Source organism: Delphinapterus leucas, unplaced genomic scaffold (genome assembly GCF_059928025.1).
Source record: "Delphinapterus leucas isolate spDelLeu-1000000601 "Yukka" unplaced genomic scaffold, BTC_Dleu_Yukka2 spDelLeu_asBTCV2_sq25, whole genome shotgun sequence".
Lineage (NCBI taxonomy): Eukaryota > Metazoa > Chordata > Mammalia > Artiodactyla > Monodontidae > Delphinapterus > Delphinapterus leucas.
Window position 1 is genome coordinate 11,584,712 of NW_028322234.1, and position 24,967 is coordinate 11,609,678.

Genomic DNA, 24,967 nt, shown 5'->3' on the forward strand with positions numbered 1-24,967 from the left:
GATTGGAGCCCAGGTCTGGCTGGCCATGGAACCTAGGCCTTAGCTACGGTCTGTGCAGCCTCGCGCTGACCCAGCCCTCCCTTCCCGCCCCGTGGTGGTCACGCCACCGTGTACCAGGCCTGTGCTGGGCGGCTTCCATCCCTGAGCCGGGGGGGGGGGGTGGGGGTGGGGGTGGGGGGGGGTGGTGGTGACCTCCCGCAGACGCCGCCGCCACCACCGCCCTCCCTCCAGGAGCTGGATCCCGGCCAGCCCCGCCTTCTCCCGCCCCCCGCAGCGGCCCAGCGGCAGCTGTCGGGGGGAGGATAGCGGTGGTGGGACCCTGCCCCGAGGACAGGAAGAGGGGGCGAGGCCGGATACCCCACGCGCGCACACACACCTGCCCGTCCAGGTGCGATCGTGTCCCCCCCCCCCATCCCCCTCAACAGTGGCTGGGCCGCTGGCGACTAGAGGGGCGGGGCCAGCCCGGGGGCGGGGCGGGGCGGAGCTACCGCCGAGGGCCGGGCGCTCGGGCGGCGGCGCGCTGAGGACGCACGGGCGGCGGGACGCTGGGACAGCGGCGGCCGGAGCGCGCGAGGCGAGTAGGACCCGGGCTGGGTCGGGGTTCGAGTCTGGTTCGGGGTTCGAGCGTGGTCCCCACCCCACCCACCCCACCCCTAACCCCGGGGCGCGATCTCGGCGGTCTCTACCAGCTGCTGCCTCCAACTCCATCATCTCTGCCCAAACTTTCCGGACTTTGAGTGTCTTGGTCCCGCGCCTCTGCCCCGTCCTCATCTTTGACCCTGTCCCTGCTTCTCTCCTCCAACCCCATCCTCCATCCGTACCTCCCTGCCCCTTTGCCCCATCACTGCCTCCCCTCTGCCCCTCTCCCATGTCTCCATCCTCCTTTCTACCTCTGTCCCGCCTCCCCACTCCCCCACTCGGTCCTCCTTCGCCCTCCTCCGCGGCCGGGCCGGAGCCAGGCCCAGGCGGCGGGAAGGCGTCCGGGCGTCCGGCCGGGCTGGGCCTCGGCCTGGCGGCTGGGCCGGCGTGGGGAGCAGCAGCTGTTTGCCATTAGCTGGGGACCCCGCAGGCCCCGCCCCTACCCGGTACGGGGCGGGGTCCTCCTCGCCCCCGTCTTTGAGGCGGGGAGAGGAGCGGGAAGACCCCAGAGACGTCCAGGCTGGTCTGGGAGGGGGGCTTTAGGGAGACCCCGCCAGACATTCAGGCCTGCCCGGGACCCCCCGCCCCTTCCCTGAGCCTCCCACCTGTCCCCTCTTGGGGTGTCCTGTCCCTTTCTCTCCATGTCTCTCTGTCCTATCTCGTGTCCTCCGCTTTCTCCAGGGGTCCTATAGAGGGAGAGGAGTCTCAGCCACAGACACCCACCACCATTACACTTTCCCCCACCATCTGCTTTCTCCACCTGGAGTCAGTCACCACCGGCCCACGTGGAAGACGGTCAGGTGGCTGGAGACCCTCAGACCTCAGTCTCTCTGCCTGGGAAATGGGCAGAGGAATGTGGCAAGGGGCTTAAGGGTGGCTTGGCTGGCAGTGGGGGAATCTACCAGGCTTAGGATTCAAATCCAGACCCAGCTAATTCCCCCTTCAGTGACCCTGGGCAAGTCACTGTGTATTTCTGTGTCCCCAAACACCGCATCTGTAAAACAGGGTGATAACTACCCACCTGGTAGGGTTGTCATGATGATCAAATGAGTTGCCGGGATAATGATCAAATGAGTTGCCGGGGTAATGATTATAGTTATTACTGTTATTCGCCTCACACCCTCCACCTCCAGGCTTCCACACCGGGGACCGTTCCTGGTCCCTGCCTCCAGTCTCTCTCAGGTCCCCAGAAACTTTTTTTAAATTCACTTTTATTTTATCAGCTGTGCGACTCATCATGCGGGATCTTAGTTCCCCAGAGATGGAACCCATGCCCCCTGCATTGGAAGAGTCCTAGCCACTGGACCGCCAGGGAAGTCCCTGCAGAAAATATTTTTGATCACCTCCCTGTTGTACATGGAATGGCCCTCCAGGCAGCTGGAAAACCAAATTTCCTACAATTGGGTGACTGTGTGTTCCAGGCATTGAAAGACAGAGAAGTGAGGACAGAGACGTGGAGAGACAGGGAGAGAGAAGTGAAGAGAGACACAGAGAGACAGAGACTTGGAGAGACACAGAGAGACGTGGAGAGACGAAGCAAGACGCTAAGCAAGGAGGGTGTGAGACAGGAGAAGCTTGGCTGCCCCTGGAGCCCCGGCCCCGCCTTCATGCCCAGCAGGTGGCCCACCTGGCCCATCTTCCCAGGTACCCACTGCCCCAGCACCTGCAGCTTGCAAAGGGTCCTCTCTGGTGGTGGGATGGGCCGGGACCTCTGCAGCAGGGTGGCTAGGGGTCAGACAGCAGAAAGGACTGGCCAAACTCAGGTGGAGTGTTGGGGACAAAAGTGCCCTGGCCAGCCTCCAGGGCTGGGGGAGGGCAGGTTAGTGAGAGGCCCTCCTTGTCCCTCCTCTTTGAAGCCTCTTACTTCCTCCCCCCACCCCCATGACTTCTCGGGCCTCCACCCGGCCTTCTATCCCCGCCGCACTGCCCCCCGCGCCCCCCCCAGCCCTGAGCCGGACGCGTCCTTGGTCGGGGTGGTGGGGGGGTGGGGGCAGGAAGTTCTCGTGTAGCCCGGCAGCGAAACTGTTTATTTTTAGAGAAAATTGTTTCCATAAAGGGAAAAGGCTTTGCTCCTTGCTGCCTCTCCCCAACTTTCCCTACCGCCCCCTACCCGCACCGCCTGGCCTGACCCAGCTCTGTTTTGGGGTCCCGTACCCTGAGCTCTATTCCTCTTTGTGCCCTGTGTCTCTTGTCTCCTCGGATCCTTGCAGGAAGGCTGTCTCCCCACGAGTGCCCCAGCCCTCGGTCCACCTAAGCCCCCATCTGTCCCAGCAGCCAGCTCTTGCCTGGGCTAAGGGGAGGGGGCTCAGGAAAGGTGGGGCCTGTCAGGCTTAGGGCTCCTCCTCGGCCCGGGAGCCTTGTGGAGGCGGGGCTGTGGGAACAGCTGGAGCCTGTCCAGGGGCCGGACAGATGTGCGGGCAGACTGTGAGTTTTGGTTTCTTTGTTCCAGGCTCTGGGGGCTCCCCACCCCTTTCCACAGCCAGGCTGGGTGTGCACCTATGAGAGGGTCACACGCCCAGGGGAAGGGGGAACTTGCGGGGGGGTGGAGGGGGCAGAGAGGAGAGGTGGCCACATCCCCTCCCCTCCCCCTGCAGATTCCCCACTCGGGGGGGCTTCATCACACCCTCTCCCCAGGTAAGCCTCAGCCCGTGCTGCAGGTGGTCTGATTCACAATCCCCCAAGTGACTCTTGAGGAGCGTCTGCAGGCAGGAGGATGGCCCAAGTCCTGCACGTGCCAGCCCCCTTCCCAGGTCAGGGGTCTCACGGGGAAGAGGGCCCTGCCCTGGGGTTGGAGGTGGGGGACGGGAGACACGGCCTCGGGGAGGGGAGAGGGCCCTACTTGAGGAGGCTGAGGGTAGGACGCAGCCCTGCCCTGAGGGCCTGAAGAGGGACAACTTGGTTCTCCCCTGCAGAGTCTGATGGGAGAGACTGGGTCTTCCAGGGAAGGAGGTTGGTCTGAGTGGGGAGACAGGGTCCTGTCTTGGTTGGGAGGTTGGAGGCACAGCCCTGCCCTGGGAGGGTCTGAGGGGGTGACAGGGCCTTGCCCTGGCCGGGGAAGGCTCGGAGACCGCAGACACAGCTGAGCAGTTGAGCACCCAGTGGGCTCCCATCCTTTGGGCAAATAAGCCTTGACCCTCCCAGGGGCATCAGTTTGCCCCGAGGAGGGGACCGCAGTGTTCAGAGGCGCTGGCCTTTCCTCCCACCCCAGGGACCCCCGGCCCAGCCTCCCCGCCCACCTTCCCCTCCAAGGAGCCCGACCTGCCCTACTCCGTGGAGACACCCTACGGCTACCGCCTGGACCTGGACTTCCTCAAGTACGTGGACGACATCGAGAAGGGCCACACGCTGCGGCGGGTGGCCGTGCAGCGCCGGCCCCGCCTCGGCTCCCTGCCCCGCGGCCCTGGCTCCTGGTGGACGTCCACCGAGTCTCTGTGCTCCAACGCCAGTGGGGACAGCCGCCACTCGGCCTACTCCTACTGCGGCCGAGGCTTCTACCCGCAGTACGGCGCCCTGGAGACCCGCGCCGGCTTCAACCCGCGCGTGGAGCGCACGCTGCTGGACGCCCGTCGCCGCCTCGAGGACCAGGCGGCCGCCCCCACCGGCCTGGGCTCCCTGACCCCCAGCGTGGCTGGCTCGACAAGCTCACTGGTGGGCGTGGGGCTGCCACCCCCGACGCCGCGGGGATCAGGACTGTCCACGCCGGTGCCGCCCAGTGCTGGGCACCTGGCCCACGTGCGGGAGCAGATGGCGGGGGCCCTGCGGAAGCTGCGGCAGCTGGAGGAGCAGGTGAAACTGATTCCCGTGCTCCAGGTGAAGCTGTCGGTGCTGCAGGAGGAGAAGCGGCAGCTCACAGTGCAGCTCAAGAGCCAGAAATTCCTGGGCCACCCGGCGGGAGCCCGGGGGCGCAGCGAGCTCTGCCTGGACCTCCCCGAGCCCCCCGAGGACCCGGCGGTGCTCGAGACCCGGAGCGTGGGCACCTGGGTCCGAGAGCGGGACTTGGGCATGCCCGACGGGGAGGCAGCCCTTGCCGCTAAGGTCGCCGTGCTGGAGACCCAGCTCAAGAAAGCGCTCCAGGAGCTGCAGGCAGCTCAGGCCCGGCAGGCCGACCTCCAGCCCCAGGCCTGGCCGCCACCAGACAGCCCAGTCCGTGTGGACACTGTCCGGGTGGTGGAGGGGCCGAGGGAGGTAGAGGTGGCGGCCAGCACAGCTGCGGGGGCCCCTGCACAGCGGGCCCAGAGTCTGGAGCCCTACGGGGCAGGGCTGCGGGCCCTGGCGACATCCGGCGGGGCCGAGAGCCCCCCTGTGTTCCGCAGCCAGGAGGTGGTAGAGACAGTGTTCCCAACACCCCCTGCATCCACCAGCAATGTCCACGTGGTAAAGAAGATCAGCATTACAGAGCGCAGCTGCGATGGGGCAGCAGGTGAGCCTTAGTGGGCGGGGGCAGATGGTGGAGGGTCCCTCCTTCTTCCTCTGAATGCCGGGGTCCAGCCCCAGCCCTGTCCTTCTACCAGCTCTCAGAGCCTCGGTCTCTTCATCTGTGAAAAGGGGACACTTATGCCGCTGACTCAGTACCTCTAGGTACCATGAGAAGAAATTGGGTGTCTGTTAAGCGTGTGTGCTCATGTCTAGCACATTGTAAATGTCTGGAAAACAGGAGGTATTTGGGGGAGGGTCCCCAAGGCTGTTGGTTGCTGGGCAAAAAATCGTCCCTGACTGGCAGAAACCAATCTCAGACTATGAAAAGGAAATGTGTTGTCCGTGTAACTTAGTGACGGACGGCTTCAGGCGTAGCTGGATCCAGATACTCAAATATCCTCAGGAATCTCTAACTCCCTCTTTCTCTTCCTCTGTGAACCGTGGAGCCTTCTCTCTCAGGCAGACAAAGGTGGCCCCACCACTCCGGGCATCTGTCCTTGCAGCTCAGTGGAAAGGGAGCCCCTCAATCCAGATAGCACCAAGAAAAATCCCACGGGTGGCCCTCCTTGGCTGGCTTGGGTCATATGCCCATCACTGAGCTAATCACTGTGTATCTCACTGCCCAGGCCCAGATCCTGGGGGTAGAGGAGCCCCACCCAAGTCCGGAGGGAGGAAGGGGCTGCTCCCTGGAGGAACTGCTGAGTCCTCATCCCAGGAAAGGGGATGTGGGATGTGCAGAATGGCAGCTGTCCCACCACCGCCGTCCTGAGGCCCCTGGGAGGAGCTGCCAGAATGATTCATAATAATAACAGCTGTTCTTTATCGAATACCAGTCTGGTGCTGAGGGCTCTGATAAGTGTTTCACCTACAGAGGAGGTTAAGACGGTGGGCTGTGCAGCCAGGCAACCTGGGTTCAAATTTCACTTCTTGCTGTGTGACCCTGAATGAGAAGCTTCACCTCCCTGGGCCTCAGCTTCCTTATCTGTGAAGTGGCATAATAATGACCCCCACCTCTAAGACTCCTCTTGTGAATTAGTGCATACAGTAAGTGCTTAGCCAGTGCTTGTTACTCCATCTACTAATGATTTTCAGGTCATTTTTTGTTATAGCTGGGGAAACTGAGGCCTGGGGAGAAGCTTCACTTGCCCTGTGTCACACAGCCAGGATCTAAGCCCAGGCCATTCTGAACCTACAGCAGGGCTCAAAGGTGGGGCCCATATCCCCATCCCAGCCTTGAATGTCAGGTGGCCAGAGCCCATGGAGGGACCAGAGGGCACAAGCTGGGGGTCAGGGACCCAGCTGTGTTTTCTTGCTTCCCCATGTTGTTCCTGGACAGCTCTGGACTCCACCCTTCTGCTCTGTCTATCCCAAACACCCAGCCCTGCGACCCTGGCCCCCAGCCAGAGGCCCCGCCCTGCCCAGCCTCGAGATCTCTTGAGAGGCAACCTCCATTCCAGACATGCCTCTCAGGGCAGCCTTGGGGCCTTCTGCCTGCAGAACACACAGACCTAGCAATGTCCCCACCCTGTGCAAGCTACCGCCCCTGAGAAAGTTCTTCTTTGTGTCTCACTTAACTCCTTCTTGCTGTAGCCAGCCCTAATCTCTGCCTTGCTTGGGTGGAACTGGTGTGTGCTAATTCATTTCGATACCTTCTCATCTGGCAGACATTTACTGAGTGCCTGCTATGTGCCAGATTCTTCCGAGGCACTGGGGACACAGCAATGAACAAGACAGACAAAAGCCCCTGCGATAAACAAATAAGAGACCACCAAAAACACGTGAAGAAAAATAATTTCAGAGAACACGTTTGGAGCAAATAAAATGGGCACGGGGTGGGTGGTGGTTGGATGGGGTGGCGGCCTGTGTTCAAATTCTGGTCTCCCTGCTCCCTAGCTTTGTGCCCTTGAGCAAGTTGTTTAACCTCTCTGTGCCAAATTTGCAAATTGGGGGTCCTGACAACCTGATGTCACCAGATCAGTGTGATCTTAAATGCATCAGTTGGTGTGAGTGTTCAGTATGGTACCAGGCGCTGGTAGGTTGCTCTTTGAACCAAGATGTGAAAGGAAAGAAGCAGCCGGGTGGCTGCTTGACAAGTGGTTTCTGTTTGTGTATTTGTTTTTCTATTTTTTGGCCACACCACAAGGCATGCGGGGATCTTAGTTCCCCAAGCAGGTATCAAACTCACGCCCCCTGCAGTGGAAGCGTGGCGTCTTAACCACTGGACCGCCAGGGAAGTCCTTGATGAGTGTTCGGACCATGTGTTCTTTTAGGTCGGTCAGCTCAATGGGTAGGTCAGGGAGGACTCCCTGGAGGAGGAGGCAGGAAGGAGCCCAGCCTCTCTGACATCTAGAATTTGTTTGCTGCAGCCAAGGGCAGGGAAGGTGAGAGGCAGCCTCCCCCTCAGGCTGGCAAAGGTGGGTGGGGCAGGTAGAGGCCTGGAGACCCCATGAAGTCTCATTCACCCCTCACCTTTCAAAGGCGCCACAGAGAGATTAGTGGGAGAAGGGGTAGCCAGGCAGGTGCATCCGTGAGATCTCTCCAAGGCTTTGAAACTTCCTGTGCTCCTGTTTGAAACATAGTCCTATGAAAGCAATTCATATTGTTTGTGGAAGGTTTGGAAAGTACAGACGAATCTAGAACACAAAATATAAGCCCCATAAACCCACCACCACCCAGACACAGCTGCTGTCAACACTTTTGCTTCTTTCCTTCTGATATTTACTTATTTATTTATTTTTGGCTGTGTTGGGTCTCGTTTCTGTGTGTGGGCTTTCTCTAGTTGCGGCGAGTGGAGGTCACTCTTCATCGCGGCGCACGGGCCTCTCACTGTCGCGGCCTCTCTTGTTGTGGAGCACAGGCTCCAGACGCGCAGGCTCAGTAGTTGTGGCTCACGGGCCTAGTTGCTCCGCGGCACGTGGGATCTTCCCAGACCAGAGCTCGAACCCGTGTCCCCCGCATTGGCAGGCAGATTCTCAACAACTGCGCCACCAGGGAAGCCCCCTTCTGATTTTTTTTAAGGCAGAAAATAATATGTATTTTTCAAGTCTGGCAACATATAGCTGATGGAATTTGTTGTGTTGCTTTATTTTATATTTAAAAGCATTTAGGTAGCCCTTACAATGGGCCAGGGCATTATTTGATGCCCTTTTTGTATTTTAATTCATTTACACCCCCAGCAGCGCTATGAGGTGGGTAGTGTTTTTATCTCCATTTTACAGATGAGAAAACTGAGGCACTGGGAGGTAAAGGAATTTGCCCACAGTTTTCAAAGCCAGGATTTAAACTCTCTGATTTCTTTAATTTAACATTATCCCAGGGCCATTTCATCACATTGTTAAAAATTCTTGGAGGAATTCCCTGGCGGTCCAGTGGTTAGGACTCTATGCTTTCACTGCCAAGGCTGTGGGTTCAATCCCTGATCAGAGAACTAAGATCCCGAAAGCTGCAAGGCGCGGCCAAAAATAATTCTTGGGACATGCTATTTATTTTTTAACAGCCGGGTGACTCTTTACTGTCAAAGATGCTATGCAAATGTCCTTCTATGGGAACCCTTGATCCCCCCACCCCCTTTTTTTTGGACTCGCCAAGTGGCTTCCAGGGATCTGAGTTTCTGGACCAGGGATCGAACTTGGGCCCTCTGGACTGCGGAAGGGCATTTTTAAGGACCATGATGTCTGTTACCAAATTGCTTTACACACACACACACAAACACACACCCTCCGTGTACAGGTTGGCCAAGTGATTTAAATGTTTTTTTTGTTTGTTTTTTTTTTTGTGGTACGCGGGCCTCTCACTGTTGTGGTCTCTCCCGTTGCGGAGCACAGGCTCCGGACGCGCAGGCTCAGTGGCCATGGCTCACGGGCCCAGCTTGCTCCGCGGCATGTGGGATCCTCCCGAACCGGAGCACGAACCCGTGTCCCCTGCATCGATAGGCGGACTCTCGACCACTGCGCCACCAGGGAAGCCCCACATTTTTAATGTATACATTTTGATGAGTTTGGCTTCTCAGTTCTGCCTTTGTAGCACTTAAGCAGGTTTAGCCAATGCATAAATGAAAGAGCATGGCTGTGTACCAATAAAACTTAACGTGTGGACACTGAAATTTCAATTTCCTATAATTTTCACGTGTCCCAAAGAGAATCCTTCTTTTGATTTTTTCCCAGCCATTTAAAAATGTAAAAACCGTGTCCATGGGCCGTGATTCAGCAACCGCTGCTCAGTCACACACCTCCACCCCACTGTAATATCTTTCCTTGCCACCCATCTTCCAGAAGCTTATTTAGATATTTGAGTGTTCTTGAAAACTATGCCCTATGCTTGTTTAATTTCCTAAAATGGTATTGTGCTTTAGGGGAAAAAAAAATCTCATTCTGTTTCTTTTTTTTTTTTCTTTTCTCATTCTGTTTCTTATTTTTTCCTCTCTACACACTATTTTGGAACTCTCCACCCTGATGTTTATAAATCTGGTTTGTCACTTTTAATGACTGTGTAGATTTCTGCCCTAGGTATGTGCTACACTTTCTTATCTGATCCCCCCACCACCGCCCCCGCTTGGTGGGCCCCTGGGTTACTTCCAGCTCCTGGCCGCTTTGAACAGTATGGCGCCATCCTCACATGTCCCCTCTGGTGGGCCTGCTGGGTCACAGGGAATGTACAACTTCACTCCAGATTTTGTCTTATCCTCTTCGGAAAAGGTCTCCCTGTCCACGTTCCCAGCGGCCATGCTTGGGCCTGAAGTGCCCACTTCCCTACATCTGCATTAACATACAGTTTTACCTATCTTTCTAATTTTTTGCCCATTTGACACTGGTGCAAGGTGGTATCTGCTTGGTTTTTTTTCGTTTTTGTATTTTTTTTTTTAATTGGGGTATAGTTGTTTTACGATGTTGTGTTCGTTTCATATCTCCTTGTTTTAATTTGCATTCCTTTGATTTCTGGTGAGGTTGAGCATCACCATATAAGTTTAACAAGAATCCTTGGTGAGTTGCTTAGTTTTAGCCTTTGTCCATTTTTCTTTGGGCAAGTTTGAGATGTTCCTGGCATATTTCAGAATAGAGGTTGGCAAACTACAGCCTGCAGGGCCAAATCCAGCCCACTGCCTGTTTTTATATAGCCCATGAGCTAAGAATGGTTTTTATGTTTTTAAATGGTTGAACAATGTGAAAAGAAGAATAACATTGTGTGATATGAGCAAAATTATATGAAATTCTAATTTATTAGCACACAGCCATGCCCACTCATTTATGTACTGTTTAGGGCTGCTTTTGTACTATTTGCAGCGGACCTTATAGCCCGCATAGCCCAAAATATTTACTATCTGGCCCTTTACAGAAAAATCTTGTTGACTCCTATTCCAGAAAGTAATCCCTTGCCTGTTTTTGGCATTATGACTATCTTCCCACAGCCTGTATTCTTCTGTAGATTAACTTTGTCTAAGAGTTTTTTTTCTTTTAACCAAATAGAAATCTTCATGTTGATGTAGTTAAACCCATCGTATTTTTCTTCTTTTAATTTTTGATATTTTCTGCTTTATTGAGATATAATTGACATATATCAGTTTAAAGTATACAAATTAATGATTGGATATACGTACATACTGCAAAATGATTACCACAATAGGTTTAATTAACATCCATCACCTCACAGAGTTACAGGTTTTTTTTCTCGTGATGAGAACTTTTAAGATCTCTCTTAGCAACTTTCAAATATACATCAGAGATATTGCGGGTTCGGTTCTAGACCCCGTGCAGTAAAGGGAGCCACACAATTTTTTGGTTTCCGAGTGCATATGAAAGTTATGTTTACACTGTAGTGTAGTCTATTAAGTGTGTGGTAGAATTATGTCTAAAAAAATAATGTACATACCTTAATTAAAAAATACTTCATTGCTAAAAAGGGCTAACCACCATCTGAGCCTTCAGCGAGTCATAACATTTTTGCAATAGTCACATCAAACATCACTGATCACAGGTCACCATAACAAATCTAATAATGATGAAAAAGCTTGAAATATTGTGAGAATTAACAAAATGTGACACAAAGATACAAAGGGAGCAGATGCTGTTGGAAAAATTGTGCCAATAGGCTTGCTCGATGCAGGTTTGCCACAAACCTTCAATTTGTAAAATAAATGCAGTATCTTCGAAGTACAATAAAGTGAAGCCCACTAAAAGAAGGTATGCCTGTATCTTATACCTGGAGGTTTGTACCTCTGGACCACCTTTACCCATCCCACCCATCCCCTGCTTCTGGCAGCCATCAATCTGTTCTCTGTATCTCTGAGGTTTTTCTGTTTTGTTTTTGTTTTTTTTATTCCACATTTAAGTGAGATCACCTCATACTTTTCATATATGGTTAGTGTTCAGAGGGCTTTCTAAAGGGATCTTTCCCCTTCTTGAGGCCACTGATATTCTGCCTTATTTTCTTCCTGTAGCTTTGTCATTGTGCCTTCATATTAGTCCTTCGGAGTTTATTTTTTGCATAAGGTGTGAGGTAGGGATCCAGCCTGATTTTTCTTGGGCAGAGTAAGCTGCTTTCCCTACACCACCCCACAGAGCTCACCCTTGACCACTGATTTGTGGAAAGCCCTCTGCTTTACCCCAAGTTCTTTCAGACAGGGTCTGTGCTGGAACTCCTTTCCTTTGGCCCATTTCTTCTTGCAACCATGCCCTGCTGATTTAATTATTGTGACTTTGGGAATATGTGTTACTCTCTCCTAAGCCAGCTTCCCCATCCCTGCCCATTTTTGTAAAATTAGCTGGCCATGGACTTTTGTTCTTCCTTATAAATTTTGGTAACAGTTTGCTCCATCTCCCAGTAGAATAACAATAATAACTGTTATCAGTTTTGTTATTGTTATTTTAGTGTTGTGGTGTCTGACCTTGAACTTATCAAGCTGGAAGGAGCCATGCTTTTCCCTCCGGGCAGAACGGGCCATACAGCTGCACCACTTCACCTTTTTTTTTTTTTTTCACATTTTAAAAAATTGCGGTAAAATACATATAACATAAAACTTACTCTCTTAACCATTTTTAAGTGTCCAGTTCAGTGGCAATAAGCACATTCACACTGCTGTCCAACCATCCCCACCATCTGTGTCCAGAACTTTTCCATCTTCCCAAATTGAATCTCTGCCCCATCACACACTCACTCCCCAGCCCCTGGCACTCACCATCCTACTTTCTGTCTCTATGGATTTAACTCCTCTAGGAACCTCATATAAGTGGATTCATGCAGTATTTGTCCTTCTGTGACTGGCTTCTTTCACTGAGCATTGTCTGATTTGCTGAGTAACAAACATCCCAGGTGTTTACATCAGGAGGCCTGAGTTCAGGCAACCGTGAGACCGTGAAGTGGCCCATCTGCCTCCTGATAAATTCCACTCACATAGTGCTTTTGTTTGTTTGTTTGATGTGAATTTATTGACACGGTTTAAAAAACAATCTGGAGATTCATGTAAAAACCCGGTGTTTGCTCTTGGTTCCCCATGGGAGTTGGAGCTCCCCGCTCAGGAATCCGCCTGGCCCGACTGGGCTGGGGCGCTGTCGGAAGCATTCATGGCCAATGTCTTATCCGTTCTATGTGCTTTACTTCTGCTGAGTGTTTACTCCCCGTTCTTAGCTCAAGTTGAGTGTTGCCCATGGACTTGAGGAAGTAGTCACTGTGGATGTCAAAAAAAGTTAACCGTTAAAGGGAATTAAAATGAATTGGTCTGCAGAGCCCCTGGCCAGTTGGCAGGAAGGGGACATCCTGGAGAAGTGGTGACACAGAAGCCACACGTGGCCTGGCCGGGGCAGGGGTTGGGGGAGGAACCTGAGTGGGTTCCGAGACCCGGGCAGCCACTCCAAGTGGCAACTGGACTTTTGTTTCTAGCTCCAGGCTGGTGATCCGGGGCTGGAGCTGTCTGCCAAGCCCACTCCCGTTTGTGCAGTGGGCACCCTTGGGGCCCAGGTCCTATAATATCACCTTTGTTCTCAGACCAAACTGGGCGGGGTTTTTTCTAATGATGATAAAATATACATAACATAAAAGGTATCATTTTTGCCACGTTTGAGTGTCCAGCTCAGTGGCATTAAGCACATTCACTTTGTTGTGCAACTGTCCCCACCCTCCATTCCCAGAACTTTTTCATTGGCCCAAACTGAAACTCCACCTGGGTGGGGTTTTAGTTTTCACTTTCTAATAGCCCTTATTGTTTCTTTTTCATGATTATTAAAATCATGAAAATTTCTTTTTTTTTATTTTATTTCTTTTTTTTTATTTATTTACTTATTTATTTTTTGGTTACGTTGGGTCTTCGTTGCGTTGCGCGGGCTTCTCATTGCGGTGGCTTCTCTTGTTGTGGAGCATGGGCTGTAGGCGCGTGGGCTCAGTAGTTGTGGCTCGTGGGCTCTAGAGCACAGGCTCAGTAGTTGTGGCGCACGGGCTTAGTTGCTCCGTGGCATGTGGGATCTTCCCGGACCAGGGCTCGAACCCGTGTCCCCTGCATTGGCAGATGGATTCTTAACCACTGCGCCACCAGGGAAATCCCCTGCTTTATGTTAAGTAAAGAAGAAGGAAGTGAAATACAAAATGTTATCTACAGCACAACCCTACGTCTGTTAAAAAAAAGTATAATATTAAATCTTATCAAAATATAGTTTACAATTCTCTTGAATTAACAAATGCTCTTCAAGTGCTCTTGATGTGCAGGTGTTGTTCTAAGCTCTCTCCCTCACATTACTGTCTTTAGTCTGCACAATGCCATGATGTAGGAAATGGTGTTTGTCCAAGGCACAGAGAGGTTAAGTGACTTGCCTGAGGTCACACAGCTCTTTTGTGGGAGATATGAGTCCCGACCATGACCACTATGCTTGGCTATAGTTTCCAGACACTACTTAGTATGAAGTCGGAGGGGGTCACAAGCCAGGATTATGGGGTCTCGTAGTCTTCCCTGACCCTGACCCACTGCGAGGCAGGCAACAAACCAGGGTTGGAATGGATTCTGCTACTTGTTTGCTGGGTGGCCTCAGGCAATCTGTGTGCCTCAATTTCCTCATCGGTAAATAATCCAACTTCTGCATGGGCTGGGAAGATTTGATGAAATAATGCAAGAATTAGCCCTTGGCCTGGGGTATGTGACCCGGCCCCCCCGCCAGGAGGTAGCTGTTGTTACTGTTCTTGTTTTGCTATTGTTACCCACGGTAAGCACCTCTTTTCTTGCCCCTTCAGGTCTCCCACAGGCTCCTGCAGAGTCATCCTTGTCACCCCCAGAGTCTGAGGGGGACTCCCTCGCGCAGCCAGAGAAGAACACAGGCCTGGTGCCTGCCCACGACGCCACCAACAGGGAGCCTACCAGCCAAGCAGCCCCACAGGAGTTGGAGTCAGAGGAGGCCGGGGGTGCAGGTAAATGGGGGCGGCCACCGAAAGGGTCAGGTGCCAGAGGCCCGGCATGGGGTCTGGCTTTGGGAGACCCTCACGACACCACGCTCCCCCACCAGGAGGGCCCCCGGCAGGTGTGCCATCCATCATGAAGCGGAAAGAGGAGCCCGCAGACCCCGAGACCCGCCGGAGGAGCCTCCAGTTCGTGGGGGTCAACGGCAGGTGAGAGAACCTGGTCTGAGCCCCTCACTTTATGGTTCATTCATTTAACCAAAGCACAGTAGACAGACGAGGAAACGGAGGCACAACGAGGCCCCGTGGGCTGGCTCCAGAGGCTGTGCTGCAACCACTGTACCACACTACCCCTCGGGAGGTGCCGGACTCGGCTCCCTGCCCTGATGGAGCTCCTGGTCCACTGCGATCTTGGGCCCTAATAGGCGATCCCAACACAACATGACTGGAGCAATGATGGGGGATGCTCAGGCAGTGGGGGGACCAAGGAAATAACTGACGGAGGGGAGCACATGTGCTGCAGGACAAGCAGAAGCTTGCGAGGTGCAGAGTGGGAGGGGTGGGGTCTCCTGATGGAGGACACAGCCTGGATAAAGGCTCAGGGGTGGGAGGAAGCAGTGATGTGAAAAATGGGAGGCCTGGGGCTTCCCTGGTGGCTCAGTGGTTGAGAGTCCGCCTGCCGATGCAGGGGACACGGGTTCGTGCCCCGGTCCGGGAAGATCCCACATGCCGTGGAGCGGCTGGGCCCATGAGCCATGGCCGCTGAGCCTGCGCGTCCGGAGCCTGTGCTCCACGACGGGAGAGGCCACAACAGTGAGAGGCCCGCGTACCGCAAAAAAAAAAAAAAAAAAAAAAAAGGGGAGGCCTGGGGAACCGGGCCAGTTGGGGGCCTTGGATGCCAGGCCCAGAAGTTTAGATGTGTTTGGAGGTAGCAAGAAGCATGAGGGTCCTATTTGCAGTGGGACAAGGGTCTGAATCAGTATAACACCTGTGTAAGGAGCAAAGTGTAAGAGGTACCAAAGGGTGGAAGGGAAAAGCAATGTCCCTCCCTGGCCCCCCCAAGCATGATCACAATCACGGCCAGTGTTTGTTGATCACTTACTGTGTGCCAGGTGCTATAAGCTGCATCCCTGGAGCCCTGTGAGCTAGATACTGCCATTACCCCCATTTAACAGATGGGGAAACTGAGGCCCAGAGAGGTCAAATGACCCTCCCCACCACCTGCAGCGTCTCCCCCAGGTATGAGTCCTCATCCGAGGATTCCAGCACAGCAGAGAACTTCTCGGACAATGACAGTACAGAGAACGAGGCCCCAGAGCCAGAGGAGAGGGTTCCGAGTGTGGTTGAAGCCCCCCAGCTCAGGCCCAAGGAGACGGCAAAGGCCAAGATCAGCCGGGAGGAGTGCCAGCTGTCCCGGGAGTCTCAGCAGGCGCCCACAGCTGAGGGGGCGTCGGGATCAAGTGCGGAAGAGGAGATCCGGTCAGTTTTCTGTGTGGGAGGGATTTAGGCAGGGCCTGGGGTGACCTCAGATCCCACCATTCAAACCCTCTGAGGGAACCTCCCATCAGTCATGCCCACCTTAGTCTGAATTAGTGAACAAGCACTTTCTCCTTCTGGGCATCTGAAGGTCCGGAGGCTTTGATAAAGGGCCTGATGGGGGCAATTTGGGCTGTTCAGGTTTGGGTTTAAGGGGCAGACCAAGTTTGTCCTTAAGCCATCCACCTTCTTTGGGACATTTGCCACACCTGTCCATCCGTATGTCTCTTTTTGTTTTTCCCCTGATTAAAAAAAAAATCTGTCCTCAGAGAAAGATTTTCCATCTGCCACTGGCCACTTGGAATAAATTTTGGCCCACGTGTCCACTTTCTCTTGCGGTCTGTGTGCTCCCCATGTCTGCCCCTTGGGGTGCTGTGTAAAATTATGTCCCCAGGGAAGGGGGTCTGAGATTCTATCACTCAGGTGAGCCCTGGCAGGACTGGGTGAGTGCCTTGGTGGAGAGTGTTGAGGGCCTCTCCGAGCACCCCAGCTGGATGTGGGGAGTAGGGGGCACCCAGGAGGCTGAGGTGGGTGCTTCCAAGATCAACTCCCCGTTTGTCTGCCACCGGCAGGATGGAGCTCAGCCCCGACCTCATCTCAGCCTGCCTGGCCCTGGAGAAGTACCTGGAGAACCCCAATGCCCTCACCGAACGGGAGCTGGTATGGTGGGGCCCTGGGCCTGAAAGCGGGGCGGGGAGGGCTTTGTCCCTTCCACCCTCACCCTGGCTTCTCCTTGTGCTTTGGATCATGGGGACCCCAGGATCCTAGCTGGGAGCTTGTGGGGGGCTCCGAGGCTTGAGTCTTGGTCTTTGGAGAGGCTCCAGGGAGGCAGGGAGGGGCCAAGGACGATTGCCCGCCGGCAAACCCAGCCTTGGTTCCTGTTCCTTCGGGGGCTTGAGGGAAGGGGCTGCCATATTTCCCTTGATGGGTGTCTACACATGCCTTTGAAGGTCACATCCAGGATGGAGATGCTCACACCTTCTTCTGGGGGCGTACCTGGTACTGCAGTGTCTACACTTCCCTTTAGGGTTCTTGTACAGGGCAGGGGACACTGCATTCTCCTCCAGGGGGGCTCACTGGGGTGGGGCGCCCATGCTTCCCCTCAAGGCTGGGGCTCAGGGTGGGGTGTCTGCACTCCCCTTGGGGGGCTTCGTCTGGGATGGGGTGGGCTTCCGTGGCCCTCACACCCCTCTCCTTCCCAATCTGCATCCAGAAAGTGGCCTACACCACGGTGCTGCAGGAGTGGCTGCGCCTGGCCTGCCGCAGCGATGCCCACCCAGAGCTTGTGCGGCGCCACCTGGTCACCTTCCGGGCCATGTCGGCGCGGCTGCTGGACTATGTGGTCAACATCGCCGACAGCAACGGCAACACCGCACTGCACTACTCCGTGTCCCACGCCAACTTCCCCGTGGCGCGGCAGCTGCTCGACAGCGGTGAGCCAGGCGGGGCGGGGACAGTGGGGACACTGCCCTCCTGGTCTGTGGGGGAGGCCACCCTCATAGTCTGATGGAGGAAATGCTGCCCTCCCCGTCTGATGGGGGAGACGCCGCCCTCCCCGTCTGATGGGGGAGACGCCGCTCTCCCCGTCTGAGGTGAGGGGGATACAGGCCCCACCTGTGGCCCCGGTGTACTGGAAAAGGCAGACATGGTCTTAGGGAAAATATGTGGCCCTTCCCTCCCCCCCCCCCAACCAATGACCCCTGTATAAAGAAAGTGACACCTCTGGAACCCTAGTCTGAGGGAAAGACATGGATGTGGCCTCTGGCCTGGGGCTTGGAGAGAAGATGTGGTCCTCAATTCGACAGGAAGAAATTTGCTTTCCCCTAGTGTAATGGGGAAGACAGAGCCCCCTGGTCAGTCTGATGAAGGAGGCAGAGCCCACAGTCTCATGGAGGAAACTGACTAGGGACTCTTCCAGATCAATGAGGGAGACACAGCTTCTCCTTTCAGCCCTAAATGTGGGTGCCAGTATCCAGGGGGCCCCAGTCTGATGGACGAGGCACAGTCTACACCTTTAGGAGCCCCTCCCATAATAGAGATGGAGACCCTAGGCCAGAATGGGGTTCTCAGTCCAAGAAAAAGGAGTAATTAGGCCAGGCCTAGACTGCTGGAGGAGGCATGATTCCCAGTGCTCACTATGGTCGTGAACAAGGCTTCCAGGCTGATGGTAGAGACATGACCTGGTCCTCGGGGACCAACCCCCCCCAGCCTTAAGGCAGACCTGGCCAGCATCAGGGGTGTCTAAGGCCTGTCGTCCTCCTGGTCCCCTCCCCTCAGGTGTCTGCCAGGTAGACAAGCAGAACCGCGCCGGCTACAGCCCCATCATGCTCACCGCCCTGGCCACCCTGAAGACCCAGCATGACCTCGAGACTGTCCTGCAGCTCTTCCGGCTTGGAGATGTCAATGCCAGAGCCAGCCAGGTACAGGCCCTCGGCGCTGCAGACCGGGATAACTCTTCCCATTTATTAAGTCCTGGCCATACCCAAGCCCAAGGGGAGAATCCCCACTCCACAGGCAAAGAAACCAAGGCTCAGAGACGTATTCACTTCCTCAAGGTCAAACTAGAGGAGGGGGGGACTTGAACCTGGGGGTCTAGCTCCCCATTCTTTTTTTTTTTTTTTTGGCCGTGTCACATGGCATGTGGGATCTTAGTTCCCCAACCAGGGATCTAACCTGCGCCCCCTGCAGTGGAAGCACAGAGTCTTAACCACTGGACCTCCAGGGAAGTCCCGAGAGCCCCATTCTTTTTTTAAAATTTTTTATTTTATTTATTTATTCTTGGCTGCATTGGGTCTTCGTTGCGGTGAGTGTGCTTCTCATTGTGGTGGCTTCTCTTGTTGCAGAGCACGGGCTCTAGGCATGTGGGCTTCAGTAGTTGTGTCATGTGGGCTCAGTAGTTGTGGCTCGCTGGCTCAGTAGTTGTGGCTCACTGGCTTCAGAGCACAGGCTCAGTAATTGTGGCGCACGGGCTTAGTTGCTCCGCGGCATGCGGGTCCTCCCGGACCAGGGATCGAACCCGTGTCCCCTGCGTTGGCAGGAGGATTCTCAACCACTGCGCCACCAGGGAAGCCCCCGAGAGCCCCATTCTTAATGACCTGCCTTCCAGGGTGCCTCTGATACAGAACCTCATGGTGGAAATGGGGATGTGGGAAGACATGGGGGTCCTCAGCTTTCCTTAAGCCGACGCCATCCCACATCCTGCTTGGTAATTTATTGACCAGCAACTGGACGCTGGGGACTTAAATGTTTGACAAGCAGGCACAGTCCCCACCCTCCCAAAGCTCACTAGCCAGCCAGGAGCTCCAGGAGCCCAAGCATTGGAGGCTTAGCAGGGGTTTGGACCCAGGGCTGTGGGAAGCCACCAGGGCAGGGGCGAGGGCTGCTTTCTGGTTTGGAATCTCCCTTCGGCTGTATGTTGGGGAGCAGAAGCTGGGAGACTGTGGAGGTGACTGGGGCATGGATGGGTGTCTGGGCAGAAGAGCAGGGCACCCAGGACCCCGTGGGAACAGCAAGGAAGGGAGAGATTAGCAGCAGCCTTACCACAGCAAAGGAAAAGGGGGAGGTGCTGCCGTGGTGCATAACAGGCAGACCCTCCTTGCTTTTTTACTGATTTTTTTTTAATTAAAATTTTTTTCTTGGTGGTTTACTTTTTTTTTTAATTGAAGTATAGTTGATTTACAGCGTTGTGTTAGTTTCTGGTGTACAGCAAAGTGATTCAGTTTTACATATATGTTCTTTTTCAGATTCTTTTCCATTATAGGTTATTGCCAGCTATTGAATATAGTTTCCTGTGCTATACAGTAGGACCTTGTTGTTTATCTGTTTTACATATAGTAGTGTGTATCTGTTAATCCCAAGCTCCTGATTTATCCCTCCCCCCACCTTTCCCCTTTGGTAACCATAAGTTTGTTTTCTATGCCTGTGAGTCTGTCTCTGTTTTGTAAGTAAGTTCACTTGTATCATTTTTTTAGATTCCACATATAAAATGATATCATATGATAATATTTGTCTTTCTCTGACTTACTTCGCTTAGTCTGGTCATCTCTAGGTCCACCCATGTTACTGCAAATGGCATTACTTCATTCTTCTTTATGGCTGAGTAATACTCCATCGTGTATATATGTACCACATCTTTATCCATTCATCTGTCGATGGACACTTAGGTTGCTTCCAAGTCTTGCCTGTTGTAAAAGTGCTGCTATGAGCATTGGGGTGCATGTATCTTTTTGAATTCGAGCTTTCGTCCTTCCAGATGTATGCCCAGGTGGTTTACTTTTCTAAAAATTGAGGTGAAGTGCACATAAGATTAACCCTTTTAAAGTGAACAAATCGATCCATAATGCTGTGCAACCCACATCTCTGTCTACCTCCAGAACATCTTTACATCCTGAGAGGAGACCCGGCACCCACAGCTGTCACTCCCATCCTCACTCCCCCAGCCCCTGGCCCCCTCCAGTCTGCTCTCTGTCTCTGTGGATTTGCCTGTTCCGGATATTTCATATCAATGGAATCATGTAGTATCGTGTCCTTTCGTGTCTGGCTCCTATCACGGAGCATAATAGTTTCAAGGTTCATCCATGTTGCAGTATGCTTCAGGCCTTCATTTCTTTTTAAGGATGAATAATGCTCTGTAGTATGGATATATAAATTTCTTTATCCATTCATCCACTGATGGATGTTGATTTTTTCTTTACAGTGAAGTTTAACTGGCAGACAGAAAAGTGTACAACTCTTAGCTCAACACATTTTACTTACGTTTGCACCCGTGAGTTAGGGATCTGATTTAAGTGGGCATAGCGGTGGGGAGGCACAGAGCTTCTCCCTGAGGAGGAGGCATTTAAGCTGAGACCTGAGGGAGGAGCCAGCAGGAGGAAGACGGATCAGCAAGTGCAAAGGCCCAGTGGTAGGAAGGATTATTTGAGATACAGAAGGAGGCCCGTGAGTGGAGGTGCTGTTAGCGTCAGAGTACTCAGGAACCATGGATGGTTCCGGAGCAGGGGTGTCATGCTCTGGAGGCTGCATGATCCATAAGCTGTTCCTTGCCCTACCCAGGCGGGGCAGACAGCCCTGATGCTGGCGGTCAGCCACGGGCGGGTGGACGTGGTCAAAGCCCTGCTTGCCTGCGAGGCGGACGTCAACGTCCAAGATGATGACGGCTCCACGGCCCTCATGTGTGCCTGCGAGCACGGCCACAAGGAGATCACGGCGCTGCTGCTGGCTGTGCCCAGCTGCGACATCTCTATCACCGACCGCGTGAGTCCCCACCCAGGCGCACTCCGGGGAGGGCGGGGACATGGTGCAGGGTGTCAGCATAGCAACTGATGCTTTGCAGGACGGGAGCACGGCTTTGATGGTGGCCTTGGATGCAGGACACAGTGAAATTGCATCCCTGCTGTACTCTCGCATGAACATCAAGTGCTCGGTGAGTCTCGGCCCGGGCAGGGCAGCGGGGGCGGGGCTCTGGGAAGGGATGGCGTATGGGGACCATCCCAAGGGCTGCATGGTCAGCTGCTTGTTGAACCTTCACGGTGCCCCCGCGAGGAAATAAGGCACGAGAGCTGAGACTGCATGGTTATGGTTGGCATCGCGGTATTCGAACCCGGATCTGTCTAGCTCCAAATCATGCTCTTAATTACCACACAGAGGACTTTGGCGTGCCTCCCAAGCATGATTTCTGGAACCTTCCACAATAACCCAATTCAGTTGCATAAAGTACTGTTACTATTACCATTTCTCAGGTGGGGAAGCTGACGCTTTGAATGGTTACATTCCTGGCCCAAAGTCTCACAGACAGGAAGGGGCGGAGAGACCTCGGGGTCTGAATCCAGACCACGGGCAGGAGCCCTCTGCCCCCTCCTCTTCACCCCTACCTTGTACCTGCCCCGGCCTCCCCAGGCACGTCTGGGGCCAGGTTCAAGGGTGGCGTGGTGGGCGTCAACCACAGCGATTCCCCAGATGGTCTAGGAGAGAAAAGGTTGCTGAGGCCAAAGCCATTTGGGTCCTGACTGGCTTCCAGCTTCTTCCTGAGCCTCCGAGTCTTTCCGCCTTCACTGCGTAGGGTGTTAGGACACCTGAGCCTCAGTTGTGGTGCTTAGGGGATCCCCTTGGGATCAGCTGTGGGCCTTCATGTCCTCAGCTGGAAAATGGGGGGTGATGGGGCTGGGTGGCGTCCTGCTGTCTGATCTGTGGTCCTGCTTCCCAGGGCTCCTGAGGGATGAATCCCACTCTTCCATCACTGTTTCCCTGGACCATTGCCGCTGCCTCCGCTCTGCTTCCCTGGCTCCCACCCTCACTGTCCCCTCCACTCTGTTCTCCCCACAGCGGCCAGAGGCCACTGTGAGCACCTGAGTCGGGGTACATCCCTCCTCTGCTCACAGCCCTCTGTGGCTCCCACCCCACTTAGAGAAAAAAGCAGAAGTCATCTCCAGAGCACACCAAGCCCTGCTCAACACCCCTCACCTGCCCCCACTCTCTTTCCTCTCCCCCTCGCTCACTCTGCTCCAGCCACACTGGCCTGGTCGCCGCTCCTGCCTCAGGGCTTTTGCACTTGCTGTTTCCTCTGCCTGGAACGCCCTGCCCCTTGGCTGGACCCCTAACATCCTTCAGCTCAGACGTCACCCTCCCCAACCGCCCACTCTCCACTTTCACTGCCTTCCACCCCTTATCCCTCAGGAAAAACCCTCCACTGCATTCATCTGTGAGCTGCTCCGAAGCATCTCCCCAACGTCACCTCCTTGAGGCCAAGAAACCAAGGCCTCTTGTTCACTCACGGCAGGCGCGGGGCCAGCCAACAAAGTCGGCGCCTCATAGCACAGGAAAGGATGCCAAACAAAAGGAATTCTGCCTCTCGTTTCAGTTTGCCCCCATGTCGGATGAGGAGAGTCCTGCGTCATCCTCCGCAGAAGAGTAGCCGTCAGAGGGGCCCGAGGCGCCTCTCCCGGGGGCCAGGCAGCCCCAGAGCGAACCATCCCTGGTCCCTCATCCCCTCCCTGGCCGGCCCCCACTCTACCCACCAAGGCCCAAGTCTCAAATGCAAGTGGGGTTTTCTTCTGCTTCCCCAGGGAGCCCCCAACAGCTCTGAGACTTCAGCCGAAAGCAGGTTTTTTCCCAGTACCCCGGTTCAAAACAGCCGCAGCGCAGACCGAAGCTAAATTCTTATATAAACTGGCGCCAGTGGCTGATGCTGGGGCGTGGGTTTGCGAAGAACGCTGAGAACAATCAACTGGCCATTAAGGATGGAGGAGGGTGAGAGGGAAAAATATTGTATTTCTGAATCATGTTCGGGGAGGGGGGGGGAATTTGAAAGTCACTGGAATCGCATATTTTCATTTTAATCCTCAATGTGATTACGCACGGATCACGTCTGGAGTGGCCTCATGCGCCCCCCGCTCGCTCCCCTACATTTAACTGTTCGGTATATAATAGCATTTTGTCCACTTCCCCCTCCCCAGACGGCTTTCTTGGTGGAATTTTCTTCTGGTCTCTTCACAAAACAGACCCTGTCTTTGTCACCCGGGGCAGGAAGTTTAGTCGTTTCTTCTGCCTTCACGTGGCCACTGCCAGTGTCTCCCACGCCCTCATTCAGGTGGGGGGGCTCAGGACCCAGCAGCCAAGGTGTGCAAGTAGTTCATATCGAGAGATTACCCAGAAATCCGTCCCCTCCCCACATGGGGGCCCGGGCAAATACTCATTTTCCTAGAAAATCCTTTAGATGTGGAGATGCAGGAAATGAATCCGGTCCCCAGAGTGGTCCTTGCATCCCTAGGCTTAGAACGCCAGTAGCAGGGCCATCCTTTTTCTCCCCAGACTCCAGAATTTCTCTCCTCAAAGGAAAGAAAACAGGGCATGAGATTGTTGGCAAAGCATAGGACCAGTTCCAAAAACTCCATGTGTGCTCGATTAAAAGTTGGCTGCCCCCAAGGGCTCCCAGTGCAAACTTAAAGAGACAGGGCTCTGCCGAAAACCAAACAAGGGCCAGCTGGGTTTTTTTTTTTTTTTAACAACGTACAGGCTTTCCAGAGCTGCCTGGAACGGAGCCTGCTGGAAACGGGGCTCTCCCAACACACGTAGTTTCCTGCATGGCCTATTTTGTCCCCAGAATCTCAACAAAGTTTTCTTTCCTGTTCCTTCCTTTTGTGACCAAAAAAAAAAAAAAAAAAACAAAAGGGAGGGGGGAAGGGGGACAGGTTCCGAGCGTCGAAAAGTGCCTTGTGACCAGGGAGGGAGTAAGATCCCTAGTTCTTAGGTGTCCTGCCCTCTCTTGTCCAGTTCTCAGCCTAGCTGCTGGGGTGGAAGCCAAAACCCCAGCAGGACAGAGCAAGCCCTCGGCACTTACACGTTCATTCAATACAGCCAAGTGCTGGCTTCTCTCCTAGAAAAGTAGGTTTCCTGGCTTGATGGAGTCTGGCTTGCTTTGATTTTGATGGAAGGGATGGTACCCAAGTCAAGAGAGCTTAAATGGTCAAAGGAGAGAGACACCCCAGTGTGTGTGTGTGTGTGTGTGTGTGTGTGTGTGTGTGTGTGTGTGTGTGTGTGTGTGTGTGTGTGTGTGTGTGTGTGTGTGTGTGTGTGTGTGTGTGTGTGTGTGTAAATGGCGAGGAAAGGAAACCCAAGCTGACTGGGGATGACCACTGACAGAAGGCCACAGCTTTGGGCAGCTTTGAGAAGCAGTACAAGCGTTGTGTGCCTGTGTGTCCGGCCCTGGAGCCGGTGGGTGTGTTTCTTTTAAGCTTTTAGAAGCAGTTCATTGACACCCCCTATAAGTCCATAGTTATCCCTGTGTTCCCTTCTCCCCAGCTTACCCACTGGACTTGGCATGGTAGGCTACAGGGGGTCCTGCCTCTGATCCCACTCTCTTCTCACGTGTATTCATGACCTTTAACTTCACTTTCCAACCACGGTACGTCCATAAAGACAGTATTACACTTAAATGAAGTATTCCTTTTTGTAATCGTTTTTTAGAAAGTAAAGGAATTTAATAAAGCTACCTTATGATTATGCCAAA

General features: G+C 54.0%; 1 protein-coding gene across 3 annotated transcripts; it reads left to right on the plus strand.

Annotated features, from left to right (window-relative positions):
* The first annotated feature begins 640 nt into the window (after positions 1-640).
* On the plus strand, positions 641-24,967 carry KANK2 (KN motif and ankyrin repeat domains 2). Of its 3 annotated transcripts, none has more exons than XM_022557358.3 (12): positions 641-2,283; positions 3,234-3,389; positions 3,848-5,059; positions 14,266-14,439; positions 14,535-14,637; positions 15,655-15,906; positions 16,536-16,623; positions 17,177-17,396; positions 18,241-18,383; positions 21,016-21,216; positions 21,296-21,385; positions 22,820-24,967. In XM_022557358.3, exons 2-12 carry the CDS (start codon positions 3,353-3,355, stop codon positions 22,871-22,873), a joined length of 2,574 nt encoding a protein of 857 aa, XP_022413066.1. In that variant the 5' UTR covers positions 641-2,283; positions 3,234-3,352; the 3' UTR covers positions 22,874-24,967. The 3 variants fall into 3 exon arrangements, with proteins under 3 accessions (XP_022413066.1, XP_022413065.1, XP_022413067.1); XM_022557357.3 differs by having other exon boundaries at positions 3,274-3,389; XM_022557359.3 differs by having other exon boundaries at positions 3,274-3,389; positions 15,667-15,906.

What these genes read in the sequence shown, in the direction of transcription:
- KANK2 (XM_022557358.3), top strand. Translation starts at nt 3,353, where the DNA reads ATGGCCCAAGTCCTGCACGTGCCAGCCCCCTTCCCAG. An exon ending in AGAGGAGGCCGGGGGTGCAG is followed by an intron (nt 14,440 to 14,534) that starts GTAAATGGGGGC and finishes CTCCCCCACCAG; the next exon opens with GAGGGCCCCCGGCAGGTGTG. An exon ending in TCAATGCCAGAGCCAGCCAG is followed by an intron (nt 18,384 to 21,015) that starts GTACAGGCCCTC and finishes TGCCCTACCCAG; the next exon opens with GCGGGGCAGACAGCCCTGAT.